The 22,633-nt window shown below is 38.7% G+C and overlaps 1 protein-coding gene across 1 annotated transcript in view; it reads right to left on the bottom strand.

The window, feature by feature from the left end:
- The window catches only part of adgrb2 (adhesion G protein-coupled receptor B2), a 269,466-nt gene that overhangs the window by 81,827 nt on the left and 165,006 nt on the right, over positions 1 to 22,633 (bottom strand). Inside the window, exons 12-16 of the mRNA XM_072447617.1 lie at positions 21,857 to 21,965; positions 20,996 to 21,142; positions 10,951 to 11,032; positions 9,551 to 9,653; positions 3,294 to 3,337 (exon numbers count right to left, since the gene is read on the bottom strand). Coding sequence (XP_072303718.1) covers positions 3,294 to 3,337; positions 9,551 to 9,653; positions 10,951 to 11,032; positions 20,996 to 21,142; positions 21,857 to 21,965 — 485 coding nt within the window. The remainder of the gene's footprint in view (positions 1 to 3,293; positions 3,338 to 9,550; positions 9,654 to 10,950; positions 11,033 to 20,995; positions 21,143 to 21,856; positions 21,966 to 22,633) is intronic.

The raw sequence follows: 22,633 nt of genomic DNA, 5'->3' as shown, positions 1-22,633 counted from the left end.
TTTTTTTCTAAACTGAAGGATTTTCAACAGAGAAAAAGATCATGATCTGAAAATAAACAAAAATCACCATCAAAATCCAACCTTCGTTAAAGCTGTGAGTGGCTTGTCAGCCATATGCTGCAGGTCCAACGGACCGGCCACTAGTTCAACTCACACCTGGTTTAAGCAAGTTTAATTTTGGTGTAGGCTGAATGACTAATGAGCAATGAAATCCTTTTTCACATGCAACATTGAAATAAACAAATTTGATTGCATGGTACTCTTTGAGTTTGATTCGAGGCGCAACAAAGGGACTGGTGACTGAACTCACTCTTCATTAAGTACTGAAGAAGTGTGTATTATGTGTCCTTGCCAAATATCTCTGGTTTTACAATGTTTTGGATGATTATCTATTTTGCCCATTACTGACCTTTCTGCAAAACGTTGTCAAAATCCATCCATTATTTTAGAGCTATACAAGCCCAATGCAACACACCAGCTCCTCAAACCAGCCGATCGCTTCAAACCCACATCGGAGGCTTCATATCTGTTCAGCCTGTGTTTGTCGCTATAGCAGTGATGAAAGTTATTTTCTTATCTCTGGTCTGAACTTATTTACTCTTGGTGCAGCGGATCAGCTGTGTTTACCCTGCCTTCATGTGGCTATATATATATTCTACATCCTCCTGTCTGCCTCTTGCTCACCTTCAAAGCCTGTAGATCCGTCAAAGAGACACCAGCAGACAGATAGATGTGATATCAGTCAGCAAACAAACGCCTGCTTTGTACCACATGTTCTCAGCACACATCAAGAACTCCTCTGCCCAACTCCACAGAGCAACTGCTTCGTTCTGACATGCTTAAAATCCCAAGTGGGAAATAGCAACAATTCCCTTTATGTACACATGGTGCAGACTATAATACAATGGTTTATGGTCAGATAAATTTGCATTTTAGATTTGAATGCATGTGCAGTAATAAAGACATAGAAATGAATAGCAGTTGGCTAGAATTCAGAACACAGTTTTACTAGCAGCATCTGTGAGCCCAAATGGTGATGACTTTGGGGTATTTACCGAAAGCTAAAAACATCTAATGGACCCTGTGAGTAGTCTCCGTATAGTGATTAATATGGGGCTGTAAAACGTCATACTTAACTGTTAGCATTTGTGACTGATGGAAGCTGTTTGTGATGGGGTGTTGCTAATTAGAGAACATATGCTACGCTAACATGTCCTGCCCAGGGTATACACTTTGATTTGTGTATTAGATAAATAAATAGGTTCTGAGTATTGAACTAGAACATGCGTGGATCATTATTTTACATTTTGTTCATTGTAAACTGCAATATTACTCTAAAACTGGTTCAATGACTTGAAGCTCTTCATAGTGACATTTCATTGTAGCAAGCAGAGGATTGTCATTTACATTTTTATTTTTGAAATGTGACTAGAATGTGACATCTTAGAATATGTATCACACGGAGTGTTCATTAAAAAAAATTACAGGAAAGGGACTGGGCGAAAACAGGAATTTTCTGACTCAGTTGCAGCACAAAACATGATCCATACAACGTGCATGAATCAAACATAATACAACTTTGAGTAAACCACTATTTTAACAAGATTGAAAGCTCATTAAACTTGATTTTGCATAAATGAGGGCCTATTTTTCCCAAAAACTCTGACTGAAATGAGCCCCATTTCAAACTGAAGTTGTTCTTTCTGAACCCTTTGGAGCACAAACAATTGGCTGGACTCTTTGTGAAGCTGACCCTCTGTCATTTGGGCCTCGGATTTACTCTGGCATTCAAACTGAGCCTGATTCATCCCAGAATATTTAATTTGACTGAAAATAAGAGGGATACAGCTTTATTCTTTAAAGCAAAAATGTCCAGCAGTGTGATAGTTTTCTTTTATCAGATGTGGACAAAAGGAATAAATGAAGAAAAAGGGTCCACCGGAAAGCCCACCTCATCAGAATATATCCCATTTAAGAAATCAAGGAGTCAAAGAAATGTATTCTATTCAAAATGATATGATAAATACAATTCTAGGGAAACATTTGTATATATAATTTGCATTCCTCCATGTATATATTGAACTTATCATCAGTTTGTTCCCAGACAGACAGCACACTTTTTAAACGTCGACGTCTGCAACAACATAGGCTTACATTTTAAACACAAATCCCTGCGCACACACTCACGCTTGGACGCCTTCCACAACCCTTTGAGGTGATAGACACTGCCTCCACTTTGACACTTTCTATTGCATTTGGCACCGTGCCTTTCGTAATGTGTGAAAGTTTAATTTGATTGCAGCTGTAATCTGCCCACTAGTTAATTGACTTTGTTTAGCTTTGCGTCCCTCCCCACCTTGATGAGAAGGGGCTGATAACTTCCTGTTTCCCAGCAGTGCAGTCTCATTGCAGCATATTAGTTAGCTTAATACAACATTATGAGATTTATGTCTTTGAAATAAAAAAAAAACAAACACAGAAAATCCACATATGTTGAGCCTTATCTTCATTTTTTAGAGGTAAGCAGCTTTAATTTGCCATAATTATGTTATGGCAGGAAGTTCTTTCAACCGACAATAGCTAATTGTGGATAATTGTGTAATGTTTTTGAAGCTTGGATATGCTCAGTAATGACAATATAAACCAGGTCAAAACATTTGCAATCTGAAAAGGCTAATTCTACCATATATTTCTGAACTGTCCTTTACCTTGATTTGAAAAACATGGTCGAAAAAGGAAGGAAGAAACTCATTTAACAACGCAAAATAACCTCAAATCATTGCTGATAATATTTAACAGTAACAAGTCCATGACCGGCCATTTACCCCCAGAGTGCTTGCTCTGGTTTGTATGTGGGTTAATGGAGAAAACATGATCAATGCTGCTGGTTACATTATGCACTTCGCTAGACATTTCAACACACTCCACTGTTAAAGAGGCAGTGACCTACAAAAACAAGGCTATCGTGCTTTGGGTCACTAATGGGAACGGGGCTAAATTTAAATAAACGCTACAAGCCCATGAACTATTTAAATCTCCGGACAAATTGGAGTTTGAAAGTTTGAGTGAAATAAGCTTTAGCGACGTGTCACTAAGTAAATACTCTTCGGAAAACAGAGATAATGTTCCTCATTGAGTAATTTAATTAACATGGTCACAGTCAACTTCATTAGGCCGCACTCAGTTCATTAATAGGAGAATCGGAGCGGGAACAGGCTGATGAGATAAACATCAAACACAACCCATTATGCAGTCCCATGCAGAGTATCCAAGTCGGGCAGGAAATAACTTACGGGTTGCCATAGTCCCAGACCACGCACTGAGGATCGGATGTACCCTGCAAGACAGAGAGAGAGAGAGAGAGATATGGTGGTTATCTAGTGCTATTTGTGATGATGGCAAAGGCAGAACAGGAGTTGCTCTGATTAGACAGAGGAATGCTGAATATAACGGGGAAAAAGAGAGAGGGAGAGATAAAAGCGGACAATGAAAAAGGCGGATTGAGACGGACGGGAAAGAAGGCAAAATGGAAACTGAGCCTTTGTCACAGGATGCAGCAGCAAATATAACCACTACAGGTCGCATTAAAGAGTAGGTGTGAGAGAAATGGAACGTAGCAGAGGAATGAAGACATTTCATACTCAAAAAGGCGGACAGTTGAGGGAAAGAGGTACTGGGAAAGGAAATTGTCAAAAAATAGCCAATTTCAAACGTGTAACTACAGTTTTAGAGCTATGCGTTTAAACTACAAGTGGAATGGTCACAGGCAGGGTATAATCAGGCTGTAAATCACTGTGGTCAAGTAAATTGGATCAGAAGTTACATGTGTTTCCATTCAAATCTGGTACAAGAATTCCATACTACTGAGAACTGAGAGGTTCCCTGTATTTATTTGTATTTTTTTTTCACGCTTAATTTTCCCCCAGTCCACACAACTGCCACAACAGCTCGTCTTGGTGGAAATTCCAGCAAATGTTTACTTTTTATATTATATTTGTTTACAATTATTGTAAGGTTAGGATTCGGGTTATGTTTAGAAACTGTTAATTTTGTTTCGGTTAGAGTTTTGGAACAGCTAACGATGTCCTGGCAGGGTTGTTAAAACAAATTAATGTACTTTTCGGACTTTAAGCTGCTACTTTTTTCCTCAACTTTGAACCCAGCGGTCAATTCAAATGGTGCGTCTAATTTATAGACCTGGTCAAAAGAAAACCTGTGCAACATTACGGTGGAAAATATTTCTGTGTAAACATCTCATGATATAACATAACACTCATTTGCCAAGTATAATCCGATGTGAAGACACAGACACAGCTGTGATGTGTGTGTTAAGCTTCAAAATACTGTGTGTTTTATTTACAATCCAACTCAGCGGGCCGCGGGTGCGCCGCGAGAACCCCGGTTAAAAACACCTACATTTATTTATGTGTAAATATCTCATGTTACAACTTTGGCACCTGCGGCCTGTATATGTACAATTTATATTTTCTTCATACATTTCATGCGCATGGCTTTTATTCAGCGCTGTATAGCCCGAAAAGTACAGTATGTGTTTTTTCAGTCAATTGAATTACTTGGGTATATAATTTACAGTCAGTAAAGAGTAAGGGTTATAATTCATTTTACTATCAATTCATTATTTAATTGTAACTCTTTCTCTTTTTAAAATACTATATAAAAATCAATTCAGCAAAGAAAAAAGTTTATTTTTGTTGTTTTGGTTGTAAATTGTAGCCTGCAAAGCTCGATTCAACACTCTGAGTATTGGCTCACACTACAGTATGAACCCACAAGTTTAAAGGCAGACACTCTTACGACCCTGCAGCCAATAAGGTCAAAGAGTCAGCTGGATTACACATGAATCAAGTTTTTTCACGCATGGTGTGTGAAGACACAGCAGGACACCATCAATAAATCAATACCATTATCGATATCCAAGTTGACATTTATCAATGTGACCAGGGCCAAATCCTAATCTCTTTGCAATGATTTTGGCATTAGTTATCTTTGAACTCCAGTGCCTGCCTCTCCAAGCTGAACAGCTCTGTCAGGATTGGAAACATCACTATTACATTTCCGGTGCATAATTTATTCCTATTGTTTGGTTGCATTCACAAACAGGGGCTTGTGAGAGAGCGAGGTGAGTCAGGTAGAGTGCTGCTTTTTATAATTCCTTTAAAGTGTTACTCTGCTGTCATTCATCACCGCTGCACAATTGAAATGCCATTGTTGCTCTGGTCTGAGATGGAGAAATGGATCCCTGCGTCTCTGTCCCCTGGCATTATCTGCTCTTTGCATTGTGCTAAATACTAATAGAAGAGCTCCCCCTAATGGCACAGGGGGACACGGCCGCACATTTACAGTTCACAGGAGAAGAAGTTGCCTGGTACATGAGAACAAGGGAGAATACGAGAAGAAAAGGGCCAATGTGGGATGAAAATGTTGAAAGTGGCAGTGTTACTTTATATTTTATGACAGTGTTTCTTTTGTTCAACAGACTTAAGAGGAACCACTCTAAACCACATGAAAACTAGATAATACATAGAAAGAGAAATACAAAACTGTGCAGTCAATCGATTATAAAAATGTAATCTGATTAATCACAACTTTGAGATAGGAATAATCACGATTAATTGCATAGCACGCTGATATTATTATTCATAGGCAACATAAAACTTTCTAACATAATATAGCAGAAACGTAATCTAAAATCTATTATTTAAATAATCTAAAATCCCCCCTAGCCACAATTCAAGTCTGTTTCATAATTAATCTGTGTGGTAAAATGTTTCAAGTTAATTTACATGACCCAACAACAGGCTTGCAGGGGTTTACAGGCCCTTCATTGCCGCTTGCAGGTGTAACTGGCTGGTCATTTACAAGTGTTCTATAACAATTTGGTGGAATATTTGGCCCGTATAGCTCATTTTAGCGCTCACAAACAAAATTGTCCTCACAGAACGCACGTTGTTCAGCTCGAGATCTCGTCTTTGGTTTGTTTTGTGGGGCAGAGCAAAGCCATGCTATGCTCTGCACTTATAAAAATCAGACTCTGTGATTAATCTGCATCAATGTATAATGCGTACATGTTATATGATTTACACATTTTGTTAATGCGTTAACTTCCATAGTCCTAATAAAAATTGATACAGTGAATGAGTGACAATATGAAATACAAAATAACATGATTGATGCTTTAAATAATGCAATAAAGTCCATGATGCCTCAAAGTCATTAATAGAGATTTTAAGATTTTAATGAACTCAGTGTGATAAATCTATTCACCAGTCGTGACCAAGCTGTTTATAAGGCTGTCCCATAGATCTTTTGTTTACTTTGTGTGTCGTTTTGGCAATTTTTTTCTATACCAAAAATCTTTCAAATGAAGAAAACCCCCGAAAAAAAGCATTTAAGTTAGCACTGTAGATTTCAAAAGAACAAGGTCATTTGGGCTTTGAAAAACAGTTCATGAAATACAAGGTCCACCATTTTCTGCACGACGGGACTTCAGAGGACAAGAGTGATGCAATGTTTATAGAGACAGGATCACAAGTGGGACAGCAGCGATTGATGGATGACAGCGCTTTGTGCGGCTACTGCCACAGACATCAGATGTCCCCAAGTATGTGTTCGCATAGCCGTCTATGTTAGCACAGCCTTATCAATCAAGGGGATGTTGTGTCTGACTGTTCTCTACAGCTTCAGTGACACCCATGTACACTCTCCATGGGGCTCTTCTCTTTAGCACTGACACTGTGTAATGACAGGCACACATCTGACAATGTCCCTCCGAGACAACAACCTGGGGCTCATCGTTTGAGATTCAAAATGATAACAAGCAATGAAATAGTGACATAAAAATAACATTTCTAAAAGACTTGGGGCAGTTGGATTGAGTTATCTGATTTTGATGCATCCTTGTATCACTACAGATATTAATTGGCCAATGCTAACCTTTGAGTCTGAGAGAGATGTAGTGTTCCAAAAGGTTCTTTTCAGTTTGATCCGTGCAAAGAGCCAATGAACCAGGATGTGCCCCGTCTCAGGACTACATAAACGGAGTAGTTAAAATAGCTATTTAAAAGATTAGTAGACAGACTAGTGTATGTTATAGAATACTGTATTTTAACCTACATGTTAACACTGGGGCACATTGTGAAGGATATAAATCGTGATCACTACACAAGGTCCAGCAGCCATAGCAGCTGTTGCCATGGCACTGCTTCAGCATCATCAGCCAAGGTCAGCACTTGTTACAGCTCAAAGACATGACGGCAGCTCCTCCTTAGCTTCCTGATCGTTTCTCTTTTTAAATACATGCGGAACAACATGTTATAAATACATTTTGAGAATGCTTTATGTGCAGTGCCTTGCTTGTATCTTTTCTGCTGTTCTGCTGTTTGTAAGTAATATATCTAAAGGAATGGTACCATAAGATAATAGATAATTTACAGAGGAGGATTGGCATTAGCCTCCAAATAGTGAAAATGATGAATCAACAATTTTGGTACAAAAATATATATAAAAGATAGGAGGCAACCAAATGCACTAAGACAAGGCATTTTATTTAGCACTAAGACCCATTAACATGCTATGCCATCAGAATGTTCACAATTTCAGAATAGGAGCAACAGGTGACAAAATGATTTAGACCGTAACATACTTTCAATGACTGACACCAGATAAAAAAGCGCTGATGTGTTTACGGGTGGAAATGTTGTTCATGTCTAATTGTATTTCAGCTTCATAAAAAGGTATTATTTGTGGTAAAGTATGTAATATATACTGAATGAATATATCAATGCAAAACATAAGCTGATCTAGAGCATTCCAAACGTGGGAGACATGTCTGGTGTGTATTCTGGTCCTGCAAGAACTGGGATATTTTCAGCTTCTAAGAATTGTGTGCAGACCCTTGCAACATGTGGCCGTGTATTATCATGCTACAACATGGTGTTGGTTGTGGATGAATTGCAAAATATTGAACAAATCAACCCATTGAGCATGTTTGGGATGCTCTGGATCGGCAGAGTGTTCCAGTTCCTGCCAATAGCAACATTGGCTGCCATTTTGAGGGTCACACCAGATGCTGGATTTCTGACCTCCCCAGACCCTCTCAATAAAGCAAAACACTACATTTCAGAGTGGTCTTTCATTGTGGTCAGCCTAAGGCACACCTTTGCAATATTCATGCTGTCTCGTCAGCATCTTGATATACCACACCATGTGTGAGGTGGGACGGATTATTTATACCAATAATTGCTCAGTAAAACAGATTGGTGTGGGTCTTTTGTGTGCACTGAAAAAGTTTAATATCTTTGAGTTCAGTTCATGAAAGTGGGAGCAGAAACAAATCTGTTGCGTTTATCTTCAGTGTATATGTAGGTCAAATGAAAAAGTAATTGTCCAGTAAAACCAAAAACACGAATCTCTCAACAGTAAATGTTGTTCATCAAACTGTCAAACTCTTTAATGTGGAGTATTTTCAGTGTTATCCTACACCTGTTAATGCCATTTATTATATAGTATATTTGTCTTTTGTGAAGCACTTTGGTTTGCTTGTGCAGTAATTGTGCTTCATATATAAGTTGGCCTTGCCTTTACCACGTTTACACTTCTCATTCCTGCACTTCTCATCTCAACATCACACCTCCTGTTATGGCACAGCATGACACGATCAACATTAAGACATCATCCTCCAGAGAAGGGGCTACAAACGCTCCTCCATGTTAGATAGTAGACAGAACACACTTTACTTACAGTATTGTTATGTGATGAGTCAGCAGTTGTGAGATGGTTATGAATACTAAATATGTATAATGAAACATCAGCAATACTCCTCCTGACCCTTAGTTCATGTGGCTACATTAGCAAAGCACACAGAGCCTGTTTACCATTAAAAATTCAACATCATTTTCCCAACTCTGCCCACCTTTACCTCGCTCGACGCCTAATGGAAACAGTCTTGTTGAGATTTTGAAGAGTGCCCCTTATTAAACTTTCACTTCCCGCAGAAGACACCCCACATGCTGCTTATAATAACGCATTGTAATATAAAGTCAATGGGCACTGGGAGACTCTGTGATATAAGCAGGCTTTGTATTTATTCAGCGCAGTTTGAAGAGAGCTGTGGTACTTTATAGCATGCAGCACTGTTTTATCTGTAGCCAATGTGAATTTACTGAAGGAGGCAAATACTGATTGGATGAAGGCTGATAACACATATTCATATTTATCGATTATAAAAAATTCAATCTAATTAATCACACCTTTGAAATAGGAATAATCACAATTAATTGCACAGCATGTTGTATTATTCTTCATACGTAACATAAACCTTTCTAACATAATATAGCGGAAACTTATTTCTGCAGATTTTTTTTTTATTATTACACAACTCACAATAAATTATCTAAAATCTATTAATAATCTAAAATCCCCACTAGCCATAATTGATTATGGTTTTATTTGAGAAATGTGTCAAAAATGTATAATCTACTGAATAAACTGGTTGGCATGATGACAAATTGAATGGACAGGACCAGCTTACATTGAGTATTGGCGACAGCTCGATGACCACCATGGGCTCGCTGGGCTGCGGCTCCGGGCGTACAGTCACCGTCAGAATCTTAGAGTTGATCACTGCAGGTGAACTGTGATGAAAAACGATCAAAGTTGCTTTTATTTGACAGACATATTCCAAGATGAACATTCAAATAATATGTGTATTGAGTATTTGAAATAATTGAAAATGTGACACAATAAATGACAAAAGTTGTGTGTAATTTACTACATTTTCATTCTTCTCTCTCATTTCATGTTGAAGCCAATAACACTTACGGGCCAAAAAGCAAGGCTGCTAATCTGTGCCATTGGCCCTTCTGATCCGCACCAATCACTCACAACACATTCATCAAAAAAGATTTGATGGGACACTATTAAAAATAAATTAAAAATATACATATTTTCTCTATGGACTGACATGTATAAGCTGAATGTGGAATGTCACAAGCAGAAAGTTAAAGTCACGCATGCTTCTGAACATTGATTGTGGATATAGATATGTTTCGCTTCAATGCCGTATTGAGCAATATAAGATAGGATATTCCTTTATAGTCCACACATGGGGAAATTGCATATGATTTCATATGATTGATGTCATATGATTGCTAAAGTAACAACATTGCCATGGAAACAATCAGGAATAAACTCCTCCAAGCCATTTAAGAGCTAGGTGAGTGCAGATGCAAGGCCGCTCACAGTTAGGACGCATAGTTTTATGTTTTTCAGTGCAATAATGAGTACATTTATTATTACACATATATTTTTAATTTGCGTACCGGCTTTAGAAAATGATTTATGTGAAGTTGATTTCAAAATAAGTGATTTTTTTGTTTTGAATTTGAACAATATTTCTACCCTGCGACACTAAAGATGATGTTCGGACGTTGGACCTTGGAGCATTCTTGAGTTGGAGGCACATCACAGTTGGAGTAACGGATCCCACTCAACTTCTGTTAAGTGCACTGACCGGAATCTATGGGCTCAGGGCCAGCACAATCACCGCTACAGTGTTACCATGGCCTTTTGACAACCCCACATTCACCAAAGACTCCGCTGAGAATTTATGACACACAAAATGGAAATTCCCCAGTGCATTTCCGGAAATAGACTGAATAACATAACAAGAGGCGACAACAGGGAATGCATTTCTTTTTTTACTACTTGCCCGAGAACAAGGCCTGTTCAAAACATGCAATAACAGACCAGACAGGTGTGCCTTTATATGTTGGAAACGATAAAGAATGAGAAGACAGAATAAGATAAGACAAAGAATGAAACGTGCAAAGATGAAAACGTTTGACAGAGCCTATGAAATGTCAGAAAATGTCATTTAAATGTAAAGGAACAAAAGTATGGCGTGCACTGAATTGTCGTTGAGGTACTTACGCTGGTGCCGGAAGGATGACGCCCAAAGTCCGGTATAAGATAGCTCCAATTACATAGTACATTGGAGCTTCTGAGTCCGACTCTGTCTCTGTAAATCAAAGAAGACAAGAGACAAACGTAAGTCAACACTCCAATACAAAAACTTGAAGAAAGAACTATTAAGAGACAGACAAAAGTGAGGAAATACATGTCCAGCACGCAATTGGAGAAATTATGCCGGGTTTTCTATTATTTCTGTATAATTTTCAAATATTTTGTAAAACCCAAGTGAGATAGGATTAGCGCTCCAAGGAGGTAGACAAATAATAATAGGAAGATAAAAACAGAGGTCTGTTGAGAGAAAAATCATTAGAATAATGGGACAGTAATAGGAATTTCAATCTCTACTATCACCTGTCCCTTTTGCCACTGTTTTCTCGGACAGACATGCTTTTTATGCTCAAGTTTCATCATAAAATGGTGTATGAATGTGTCGACTTATGAGGACCATACATTCTCTGTTAGGGTATTGTGTGTCTTTAATGTTTGTGCTATTGTTGTGTTATTCTGTTTATAACAACACAGTTTAGCTCCTTTTTTAATGCTGTACCAAAATAAAATTCCACCAAACTGTTTGCAGGGCCATTAATTAAGATTCTGAAACTCAACGCATAATAGTATAATTGCAACCCTTGCCAAGACATTATGAATGATAAATTCAGGTAGTACGATTAATGTTAATAATATACATAATGTTACATGTATTGTGTATGCAGAAGCAATATTTCTCCAAATGGACCTCTAAAATGATTTTAATGAAGTCCAAAAGCTTCAGCTACCATTGTCTTGTCCCATTTTCTTTCTGCATTGTCTCAAATCCCCGCGTGCCTCTTCTTAAGAACGCTTTTTTTCATCATCGTCGGTTTTCTGCCTGACATCTCTGACAACTTCTACATCTTTTCTGTGACCTACTCTTTCCCATCCTCTTCTTCTTCTCCTTCTGAGCCCTTCTCCACAAAGAGCAGAGCGGCTCCCGTCGAGACATATACAGTCCCTGTGTAAATGTCACTTTGTCTCAAGTTCTTGCAGGGGGGGCCAGCGAGTTTGAGAAACGCAGGGTTCATGGCAGGAGACGACACTCCCTCCTTTGCCCTTTCAGCCCGGGGGGAGTGATGGAGGAGCATCGGTTCAAAAATGTGGGGAGGGGAGAGGAGATGGGAGGAGTATCAGACACAGGGGGTGACTCATCCGAAATCTGTCTGCCTAAGAGCGCACATTCAAGGAAGGAGAGAGAGATTGCCACGCGCGACTGATGAGAAAACCAAAGACAAAAGAAGATCCCGCTATTGTGATTTTGAGTCGGCACCAAAACCAGATCAAAGTCGCTGTCAAGAGCCGAGAAGACTGATGGATACTAATTGGACAGTGTCTGCAGAAGTATTCAAATTAGAAGTGCGCGCGTGGGTCAAAATCAGTTTGCGGCTGAAAAAAATGTGGCGTTTCTACATTTGATTAATACCACGGAAAGCGCTCCGTCACTAAACATTCATTTACGATCCGCACAATATTTTTTTTTCCCCGCCAGCCTCCTTCCACAGCAACATGATTAGTGGTCAGCTGTAATCCGGAGAACTGGCAAAGCATCTGTCAGGCCAACGCAAACGATAATGTGCCGTTTGTCAGCAAAATATATGCTCAGGGCTGATCCCGGCGCGTAATTGATAGTTTTAATCTTAGATGGAAGGCTGGGGTTCTACATAAGTTACTCTAGGTCTTGCCACTGAACTTCCCGTCTCACTGCCATTTCAGAGACTCTTGAAAGTCAAAAAACTGCCGAGCAAACTCAGTCCAACAGGATTAACGTTGCAGACGCCTTTTTAATTTAATAGATTTTGCAGTTTGCACTTAAATGTTTGAAATTATATACACTGTACTTATATCACTTCACTTTCAATTCATTTATGGTTAATATAGACCTATAACCACTTCTTTAATGTGATAAGAAAGTCACACTGCTTGGCTGATTTAGGAGAAGAACTTGAGCCAGCAGGTTATTAGCTGATCTTAGCATAAAGATGGAAACAGCAAAGGAAAGCAGAATTGAGTTAAATATTTGAATTGATCAAATCGCTTTTTATGCCAAGTATTTAATTGAAATACCTGTAGGAGGCATACTATTTTTAACAGGCGTAACATAATTTGGTTGTAAAATGATGTACTTCAGAAGAAACAACATATTATAATTTGGGGCATGTATGCTTCATCACAAACACTTTTGAGACAAGGCAAAGCTGACACAGATCTATCAAGACACCTCACAAAAAACACTGTCAACTCGGCAACACGTCTTGCACCTTGTCTTGCAACTTGTCACATTGAGGAAGAGCTCGAAGAAAACATACCTTCATGTTACCTAATGTGGTGATCAAAATGGGCCAAAAGGAATGGAAACAAAGTTGAAATGCATAGATTCAATTAGGATGCATACAATTCGGTACTTCAAGTAAATAAATGGTGTAACTATATGCAAATCTCATGGTACGGTATTATCGTGATGTGAATCTACAATATTTAGGCCTCAAGGTACTAATAATGTATGTCATATTCCAAGGATTTAAAAGACATGAAACTAAAATGGAGCAAAGATCATAGTCTATCCTTTTTTTTTGTAGAGTTACCGTTTTTTAAGCAAAAGAAATCATCATTTGATACATTATGACAGCCCAGGATATTAATGTGAGACTTTTGACGTAGTTGCAAAAATAACTACTGGTTATTAACTAATCAGATGAATTGTTTTATCTGCTGAGTGCCCTAAAGACTTAATATAGTGATAAAGGAATTAAAAAAAAAAAAATCTTAATCCTCACAATGCAATATATATAGAGTTGTTTTTAGTCCCAAGTCAATAGTAAATTACTTTAACATAAGCATACAACCTACAGTAGATATACATTACTGCTTCAACTATACATTACAGACACAAACGTTTTGGACAGATAGAGTCTAGACACTTCTGCATTTGTGTATATTTGGAAACAGAGATAGAAAGCAAAAGAAGGCCACGAAAGAGTTTGTCCCCTTGAAAGAAAGTGAAGAACACTGGCAGCCTGTGCTTAGTGAAGCAACTCATGAACCTATCACTTGGCTGCGTGCGAGTGAACTCTGTGAGCTCACGTGCACTCACCAAAGCGGCTCTGGGTGCTTATGAGCATGTTTAAGCTGTCCGACTGAGATGGGCTTTCATTACAGGTTAAATGAACCAAACAACTGATACCAATCAAGTGGAGACCTCAATTCTGGGGATGTCATTGTAAGAAAATAAGTAAGCCCTCTCTAAAGCCAGACTCTTCATACAAAATAATAATATGTGTTGCACTACACACACAGCAAGCGATTTATTAAAGATATACCGTATTTTGCGGACTATAAGTCGCACCGGAGTAAAAGTCACACCAGCCAAAAAATGCATAATAGAGAAGAAAAAAACATATATAAGTCATACTGGAGTATAAGTCGCATTGTTGGGGGATTTAAAAAAATAAAAAAATCCAAGACCAAGAACAGACATTCCATCTTGAAATGCAATTTAAAATATCAATAAAGATTAGAGAACAACATGGTGAATAGGTGTATGCTAACATAACACCTTCAGCTACATGACGCATAGACAATGACCTGGTATGTTAACGTAACATAATCATTTATTATCTGTTATTCAGATAACTATAGCATTAAGAACATGCTAACAAGTTTACCAAAGCATCAGTATTACCCCAAATCACAAAATCCATTGAATTCTTCTTCCAACAACTCCGCAAACTCCGGAGGTAGAGGAGGAGTCGATTCTTCTTCTGTGACATGAGGTTGCCAGTATGAAAATAACGAATAATATCACATACAAGTCGCTCTGGAGTATAAGACGCACCCCGGCCAAACTATGAAAAAAGGTGTGAGTTATAGTCTGGAAAATACGGTAATTTGTCCCGTAATGAAATAAGCCTTTTCTACCTTCAAGGAACTCAAATTGCTTTAGAGGAACCATTCACACATGCATTCATACACCAGTGTACACAGACACTGGGGATGAGGTGGGTTACGTGTCTTGTCCACGGACACTACGACAAGCTGGAATTGCACCGCCAACCTGTGGACCAGTGGATCTGACTGCTCTACTAGGGGCTGAACATCCTACTAACAGAGCTACGGTCGAGTAAATGCAGTTTTCAAACAAACTGATATGTAAAAAAAAGTGTATGTATCTTATGACTTTGCATCAAAAAGCTAAGGATGGAATTAAGGCAATTTAAGTTTCCTCCTTTCACTTTCTGCTATATAAGAAGGCTTTTGGTAATTAAATCCCAAGAAGCCGGTAAAAAAATATTGGTAAGCATTTCACTGAAGCACACTAAAGCTGTACTCGAGCGTATTAAAGTGTTCTTGCTAATGCAAACTAAAGCATTTAATTATGCATTCAGAAAAGTGTTTTTGCAACAGCTTAACACTAGATGACATTTACCAAAAATGTGCATCTTTGAGCATGTAAAGAAAATGCAACGCTAAAAAGGAGAGATGCCAGATGATGACAATTTATCTCAATGACACTGCAACAAGAACTGGCAAAGAAGAAGGCTGTTGTAAGGGACTAGCAGCCTATTAAGAGTATGTGTTCCCATAGATGCTGTGTTTGGCTCAGTCAGTGGTTGCTTAAAGGTGAAGATGGCAAGACTTTAAGCACTTTAATTAAAAAAATATGACTATCTAACGCTAAACGACTCTCTGTGGCTACACAATCTTCGCAAAAATCAGAGCGTGCATCTAGTCCGTGCTTTCTATCCTTAGATAAACCTAATTTGCTGTATGCCATAAATCGTTTATGAACCTGAACATTGAACAAAACAAGTCGTAAAATTGTTCTATTAAATGCAATATACAGCGCAGGGTAAACAAGCACTTTTAACATTGATTAAAGAGAGCGATGGTAGGTGAACTGATGTGAGGTGGAGGATACAATCAAAATCACCCGTCATCACCAGAGGTCAAAGGTCGCTGCGGCTCTGATCCCCTGACTTGCAGCAGCTCTGAACTTTCATTTGGCCCGCAGCAGATTTATCAGACAGGAAACTGGCCACTGTAATTTTCTGGGAGATGCGACCTTTGCTTCTGCGACTAGTGGCTCACATCTGCCGCAGTGATTCTATTGTAATATATAAACAACTCTCTCGCTACACCTTTTGAAAAAAAACATTCATTTTTCTGTTTCCTTTTTGATCATCGTCAGAGCTGGTACTATTATTATTATTATTATTTTTTTGTCATTTTACATTTTAAATTTGCTCAGGCTAAATAAAAATCCTTTGATGCTCAATCCACAGTTGACAAGACAATGGAAAATGAGTAAACAAATTGGAGGAGAAGCATTAGGGACCTATTATTGTCAAGATCTAATTACTATAATCAGCAGCAATGCTAAATGCTTCATTTAACCTATTGAAACCACTATACCCCCATTATGAATAGACAACTACACAGGAGGCATCACTCAAGGTTTAGATAAACAAAGGCTCCACAAAACACAGCACTGCACTGTTAGAATGACTTTAAAACTTAATAGCAGACGCATGTACCGTTAAAGTAAAAACTATTGCCAAAGCTGCTGTCATATTGTGACAGTCGTGTAATGACAATTTAACTTTTCAAACAGAATTAGCAGTATTTTCATTGTTGTTATTGTACCATATAGTTAAACATGACAAGTACAGACTGCCAGGTATTCTGTCTGCTCTTGATACTTGGCACTGTGATTGGCTGTTGTTGATGTTTAACTCTCTGTAAAATGGGGTTGAGATCATACATACCAAGCATGCTGGATATTTACGTCCTCCTGGAGCTAACCAGCCTTAGCCTGAGCCTGCTACATCCTCCTGGAGCTAACAAAAAGGCCTTAGCCTGAGCTTGCTACATCCTCCTAGAGCTAACTAGTCTGAGCCTGAGCCTGCTACATCCTCCTGGAGCTAACCAGCCTTAGCATGAGTCTGCTACATCCTCCTGGAGATAACCAGCCTTAGCCTGAGTCTGCTACATCCTCCTGGAGATAACCAGCCTTAGCATGAGTCTGCTACATCCTCCTGGAGCTAACAAAAAGGCCTTAGCCTGAGCTTGCTACATCCTCCTAGAGCTAACTAGTCTGAGCCTGAGCCTGCTACATCCTCCTGGAGCTAACCAGCCTTAGCATGAGTCTGCTACATCCTCCTGGAGCTAACAAAAAGGCCTTAGCCTGAGCTTGCTACATCCTCCTGGAGATAACCAGCCTTAGCCTGAGCCTGCTACATCCTCCTGGAGATAACCAGCCTTAGCCTGAGTCTGCTACATCCTCCTGGAGATAACCAGCCTTAGCATGAGTCTGCTACATCCTCCTGGAGCTAACAAAAAGGCCTTAGCCTGAGCTTGCTACATCCTCCTGGAGATAACCAGCCTTAGCCTGAGTCTGCTACATCCTCCTGGAGATAACCAGCCTTAGCCTGAGCCTGCTACATCCTCCTGGAGATAACCAGCCTTAGCCTGAGTCTGCTACATCCTCCTGGAGATAACCAGCCTTAGCCTGAGCCTGCTACATCCTCCTGGAGATAACCAGCCTTAGCCTGAGTCTGCTACATCCTCCTGGAGATAACCAGCTTTAGCCTGAGCCTGCTACATCCTTAACTAGTCGTCCCGACTACCTGCTAACCTTTTTTTCATTGTTCACCTTTCTTAACTGCAAATCGTTTGTAGATGATGGCATTATGTTCCTGGGCACATGGGAGGGAGAGCTTCAGACAATTACACAAAAGAAACTTGCTCTAGAGCTTTTCGGAATCCAAAGCAACGGCCGAATCAATTGGATTGTGGCAAACTTGTTGCCAGCCCTGCCCTAAACTTTATTGTATTTTTGCATTATATAACTATCTCACTTGTTCACTCAATTGTAGACTCTGCCTGGCTTCTGCTTATCAAATAATTGAATCAAAATCAAATGTGAAACAGAGATAGAGATTGTTGATGTCTGTTTTTGTCTGGAAATGTGCAACCAAACCCTGGCCCTGAGCTGCAATGCTCTCAGACTCCTTCTGATTTTAAATCAGTATCTAGTCTCAAATATGTTCATACTAATGTACGTAGTTTACCACAGATGGACATACTCAAAAGAAGCATTATACTCATTAAAGCATATTTTGGCTACCGGTAAATTGAATTACTCAGAACTACTTAAGGCTGGAGCTTTGAACTGGGGCCGGCTAAAGTTCTGATGAATTTAAAAGGTTTTGTGACTCTATTAATCTTAGTTAATCAACCTACCCATCAGGTCTAATCTGAAAACTTGATTTGACTTTAACAAACTTTCCTCATGAATACTCTTCTGTGGGTATCTTCTGTAATTACTTAAGTGGTCATTGTGTTGTTGCTGCTTGTAGAAATACTACAATTCCAAAATGTAAACCACATATTGGTTGCAAGAGGAATCTTGAACTTAAAAAAATACAATGAACAAACATTTCATCATGATTTGTCAATGTCAAGATGCATTTTTACTGAACGCTTCATGCAAATTGTGAACAAACATGGCGCTATAAGGAATTAGTGAATGAGTGAAGTGTTTCTAGACACCTAAAATCTTAGGTTTTCACCAGAACTGACACATGCCATACATAAGCGTAACAGAGCATGGGACGAGGCAAAAAAAAAGAGAGAACCTAAATGATCGACAGAAATTCGGGAAAGTAAAGTCTCAGCTTCTTCCAACATTTGTTTTTAAATAATCCGTCCCATTATACTAAAGAACTGAGGTTTTGAATTGCTTTAATGGACATTATTTAATATCTGGCTCTTTATGTGATTCCACAGGAACTTCTTCGATGAGAATCGAATCCCCAATTTTTTCAGAAGAGCTTTTTAATTTTGCACCTTTTACTCTCGATGAAGTGTATAAGGCTCTAAAAACATTAGATCACAGAAAACCCCCCGGACCAGATTTGATAGAGCCTTACTTTCTGAAGTTGGCAGGGGATTTTATTGCAGAGCCACTTTCACTTCTTTTTTAATCTTTCAATCAAAACCAAAGAAATTCCATTAGTTTGGAAATCAGCTTTTCTTCTACCTCTGTTAAAAGGAGGTGATCCAGCAGTTCGGACAAACTATGGGCCAATCTGGAATGACTTGTTTTGTGATCAGTTGAATGAGTTCCTGTACTGACATCATCTCCAAATGTCCACCAAGCTTCCGAAAAAAGCACAGTACAATTACTGCTACTATGAAGGTGTTAAATTATGTTATTGTGGCACTTGATAAGAAAAAGTACTGTGCTTCACTTTTTATAGATCTGTCAGCTTTTGACACTTTTGACCTTGCTGTTTTAAAAAACGACTACTTTGCTCAGGGTTGTCAGAGCGTGTGGTGGAATGGTTGTCAAAATATCAAATCATCAAAAAACAGGACACAATATTAAATTAAATATGAGGGTCTCTGTCCTGATTTTTAGGTGGTCCTCAAGGGGAGTCTGTTCCAGTTGTGTCCACTCCTGCAGGGAATGTCATAGAAGTGGTTCATGAATACAATTACCTTGGTGTTTCGATTACTCCCTCACTTTTTAAACCACACAAAGCACAACTCGTGAAGGAATCAAAACTTGAACCGTTTTTTCCCTCCCGTATATATAGTGTTTTTTAAAAAATAAATAAGCGCTTTGTTACTGCTGCTTTTTTATCTGCGTTAGAGCATGTGATCTCTTTTATATGACTGCTTCACCTCCATGTCTTCAGATGGTGGACATGGTTTCTCGTGCTTCTCTCAGGTTCATTACTAACTGTAGAGCCATGACACTGTGACTTGTACTCATGAGTGGGATGTCCTTCTCTGGCCACAAAGAGGAAAGGACATTGGTACATATTTGTATAAAAAACAGTTACTGCCTTTGTACATTTCTACTTTGATCATACAGTGAAGTGTTGACTCGTATTCCCTACGATCACACAATCAGCTGTTTCTCTCTGTTCTTTTCGCCCGCACAGACCTGGGGAAGAGCCCTTTGTCCACTCAGATCCCTTTGCTTGGAACAAGACAGGAAATTGAGTTCTTGTCCTTAAATGCCTTTAAATCCAAGCTGAAAGCATTGGAAACTTCATCAATGACCTGCAAATGTTTTTCAATGTTTGTTTGTATTCATATGTAGCAGTGTAAATGTTGCGGTCTCTTGGCCAGAATTCCCTTGGAAAATACATTTTTAATGAGACTCTCCTGGTTAAATTTAAAAAAAAAAAGAAAACATATATTCATGCTGACCTCACACACATGGGAAACGCAACAGCAAATAATCACTTCCTAACTCAAGGAGAGGCAAATAGGTTCCTAAATCTGGCAAAGAATCCTCTAGTGTGTTGCAGGAATATAGTTGTAGGGCTAGAAACATGCAAAGCAGCTGTGCAGTGTTTTTAAGGGTTCACAATGCAACGTTTTTGGTGAATGTTCCACAGTACGACATTAAACCTATCAATCTTCATAGAGACAAGCAGTGTACATATATTTATAGTAAGAATTCTGTGTTAAGTTTTATACATGAGACCACAGGCAACCCTGCTCACAGTAAGAATTCATGATTTTGGCAATAAAAATATGTGTACTTGAATAAATGCAAGATATCAAATTGAATGCAATACTGTGGAACAATCCCGGCATCTCCACAGAGACGAGGCACTTGGCGAACCCTTTCCAGAAACCATACACATGACACTACCATGAACTGTACGACTAATAACCTCAAAGTGCCACAAATATAGAACATGCCTCACAGATGATTGAACAATGTCTTCCATTCCTTCCCAAGAGTATCCTATAGTAAATTTTACCCTTCAGTGTCCTTCGGCTCCCCCTTCACCTCATGCCCATATGCAAATGTTTGATCCCACAGCGGAATACTACTTCTCAAGCCACACTGACCGCAACCAAAAAACGTTTAGATTTCAAATAAGAAGCGTTAAACCACTGCCAACTCCCGATCAATTTTGTAGAGAGAGTTTATTTGCGGTGCACTCGCCTTCAGTGGGGATGGTGAACACTTCCTTTGGGATGTAGAGCTTGTCCTCCGCAGTTCTGGCCCAGTCTTTCATCCCTCTGCGGCCCTTCATGGGGAAGTTAATATCGCTGGAAACTGCTGACACTGGCTCTCGCTGAATGGTTATCACTGGCAGAACAAGACACACAGCAAATGCCTGAAATTGTCTGCAGTATGAAATAATAACTAAATAAGAATACTGTATCTCTGCGGGCAGTTAAGGAAATCCCTGCAGTCACTGTTCAAATGATAGTTAAAATTTTATGTACACATTTGTCCATAAGCTAGTGATTTGACTTTCATTTACTGGTTGAACATTTCAATCTTTCATAAAAGTGGGTTTAGATTGCAGCTATTTCAATTTGAACAATGTATATTTTTTTAAAAGCAAACGCTAAGCCTGATTTGATTGTTTATTTGAGGTGATTAGTTTGTCAAGATTATTAATTGTGATTTTAATTTCACAAAATAACTGCAAGAAAACAAAAGATACAATGTACACAGCAAAGTAAACCTAATAGAAAAGTTGTTTAATTTACATTTCGGACAATTTGATTTCATTAAGGTTGTCACAGAGCTATTACAGACATTGCAATATAATAGAAAATGTGAATGACAATAAATAAAAGGGCTTCACTTTGTTTACTGATGATGTCAACAATCACAGAGAACACGCTGTACGTAAAAAGGTGATGTTTCTTCTCATAATGAACACTAACATTGACATAACACAGAGTAAAGACTGCAGAGGGAAGACATACTTGTAATAAATGTAATTTGTGAGATAGATAGCGTATCTGTTACATAGCACATTAGTGATATATTGCCTCATTTGGTACTCACTGAGATTGTTGGTAACCACGAGAAAACTTTGAAAAGGCTTCTGGGCTTCTCCAATGAGGTGAATGAAATCTTCTAATATCCTCATGAGCAGCGCTGCCCCGGGAGCGACCTGTGGATGAATATACAAAGCCTGTCATTACAGAGCAACGCGAACTGTACGACAAGCTAACGCCACTGCAGTGAGCTCCCTTGAGCATAAATTGTGTTCTAGAGCAGTAAATTGTACTCATAATATCATATGCTAGTGTGTACAGATGGTGTGTAAACAGTCCCTCAAACCAAGGGAGAAGGGCTGAAATGGAAACAGACCAATTCACAAATGCTGTCTTAAATAATGGACAGCCGCTGCAGTTGATGAACGAATCACCTTAATATCAGAAACCACACATAATCACAAGTGTGGGTCAAAGGTAGAGATAGCATTGAACTGTGTGTGTGGAGATTTTGGGAGTGAAGAGACTGAGCATGTACCTCCAGTATATTGATGTTGAAGTAGATGTTTGTACAGAGCTGTTGTTTAAATAAGTTGTAACATTATTACAATGATTTCTATAAGTACATATTTTCCGGACTTTTTGCATAGTTTTGGCCGGGGTGCGATTTATAGTTATATTTATACTTATATACTTATTCTTCTATATATACTTATTCTTCTATACACTTCTATTCTATACTTATACTCTGGAGCAACTAATATGTGATATTATCTGTTATCTTTACACTTACAACCTTATTTCATACTCCAGTGCAACTTATGTGTGTTTTTTTTCTTCTCTA

This window comes from Eucyclogobius newberryi, unplaced genomic scaffold (genome assembly GCF_026437365.1).
Source record: "Eucyclogobius newberryi isolate DKJ021-1_F unplaced genomic scaffold, fEucNew1.0.hap1 SCAF_16, whole genome shotgun sequence".
In the NCBI taxonomy this organism is placed as follows: domain Eukaryota; kingdom Metazoa; phylum Chordata; class Actinopteri; order Gobiiformes; family Gobiidae; genus Eucyclogobius; species Eucyclogobius newberryi.
This window is presented reverse-complemented; position numbering and strand designations above follow the sequence as displayed.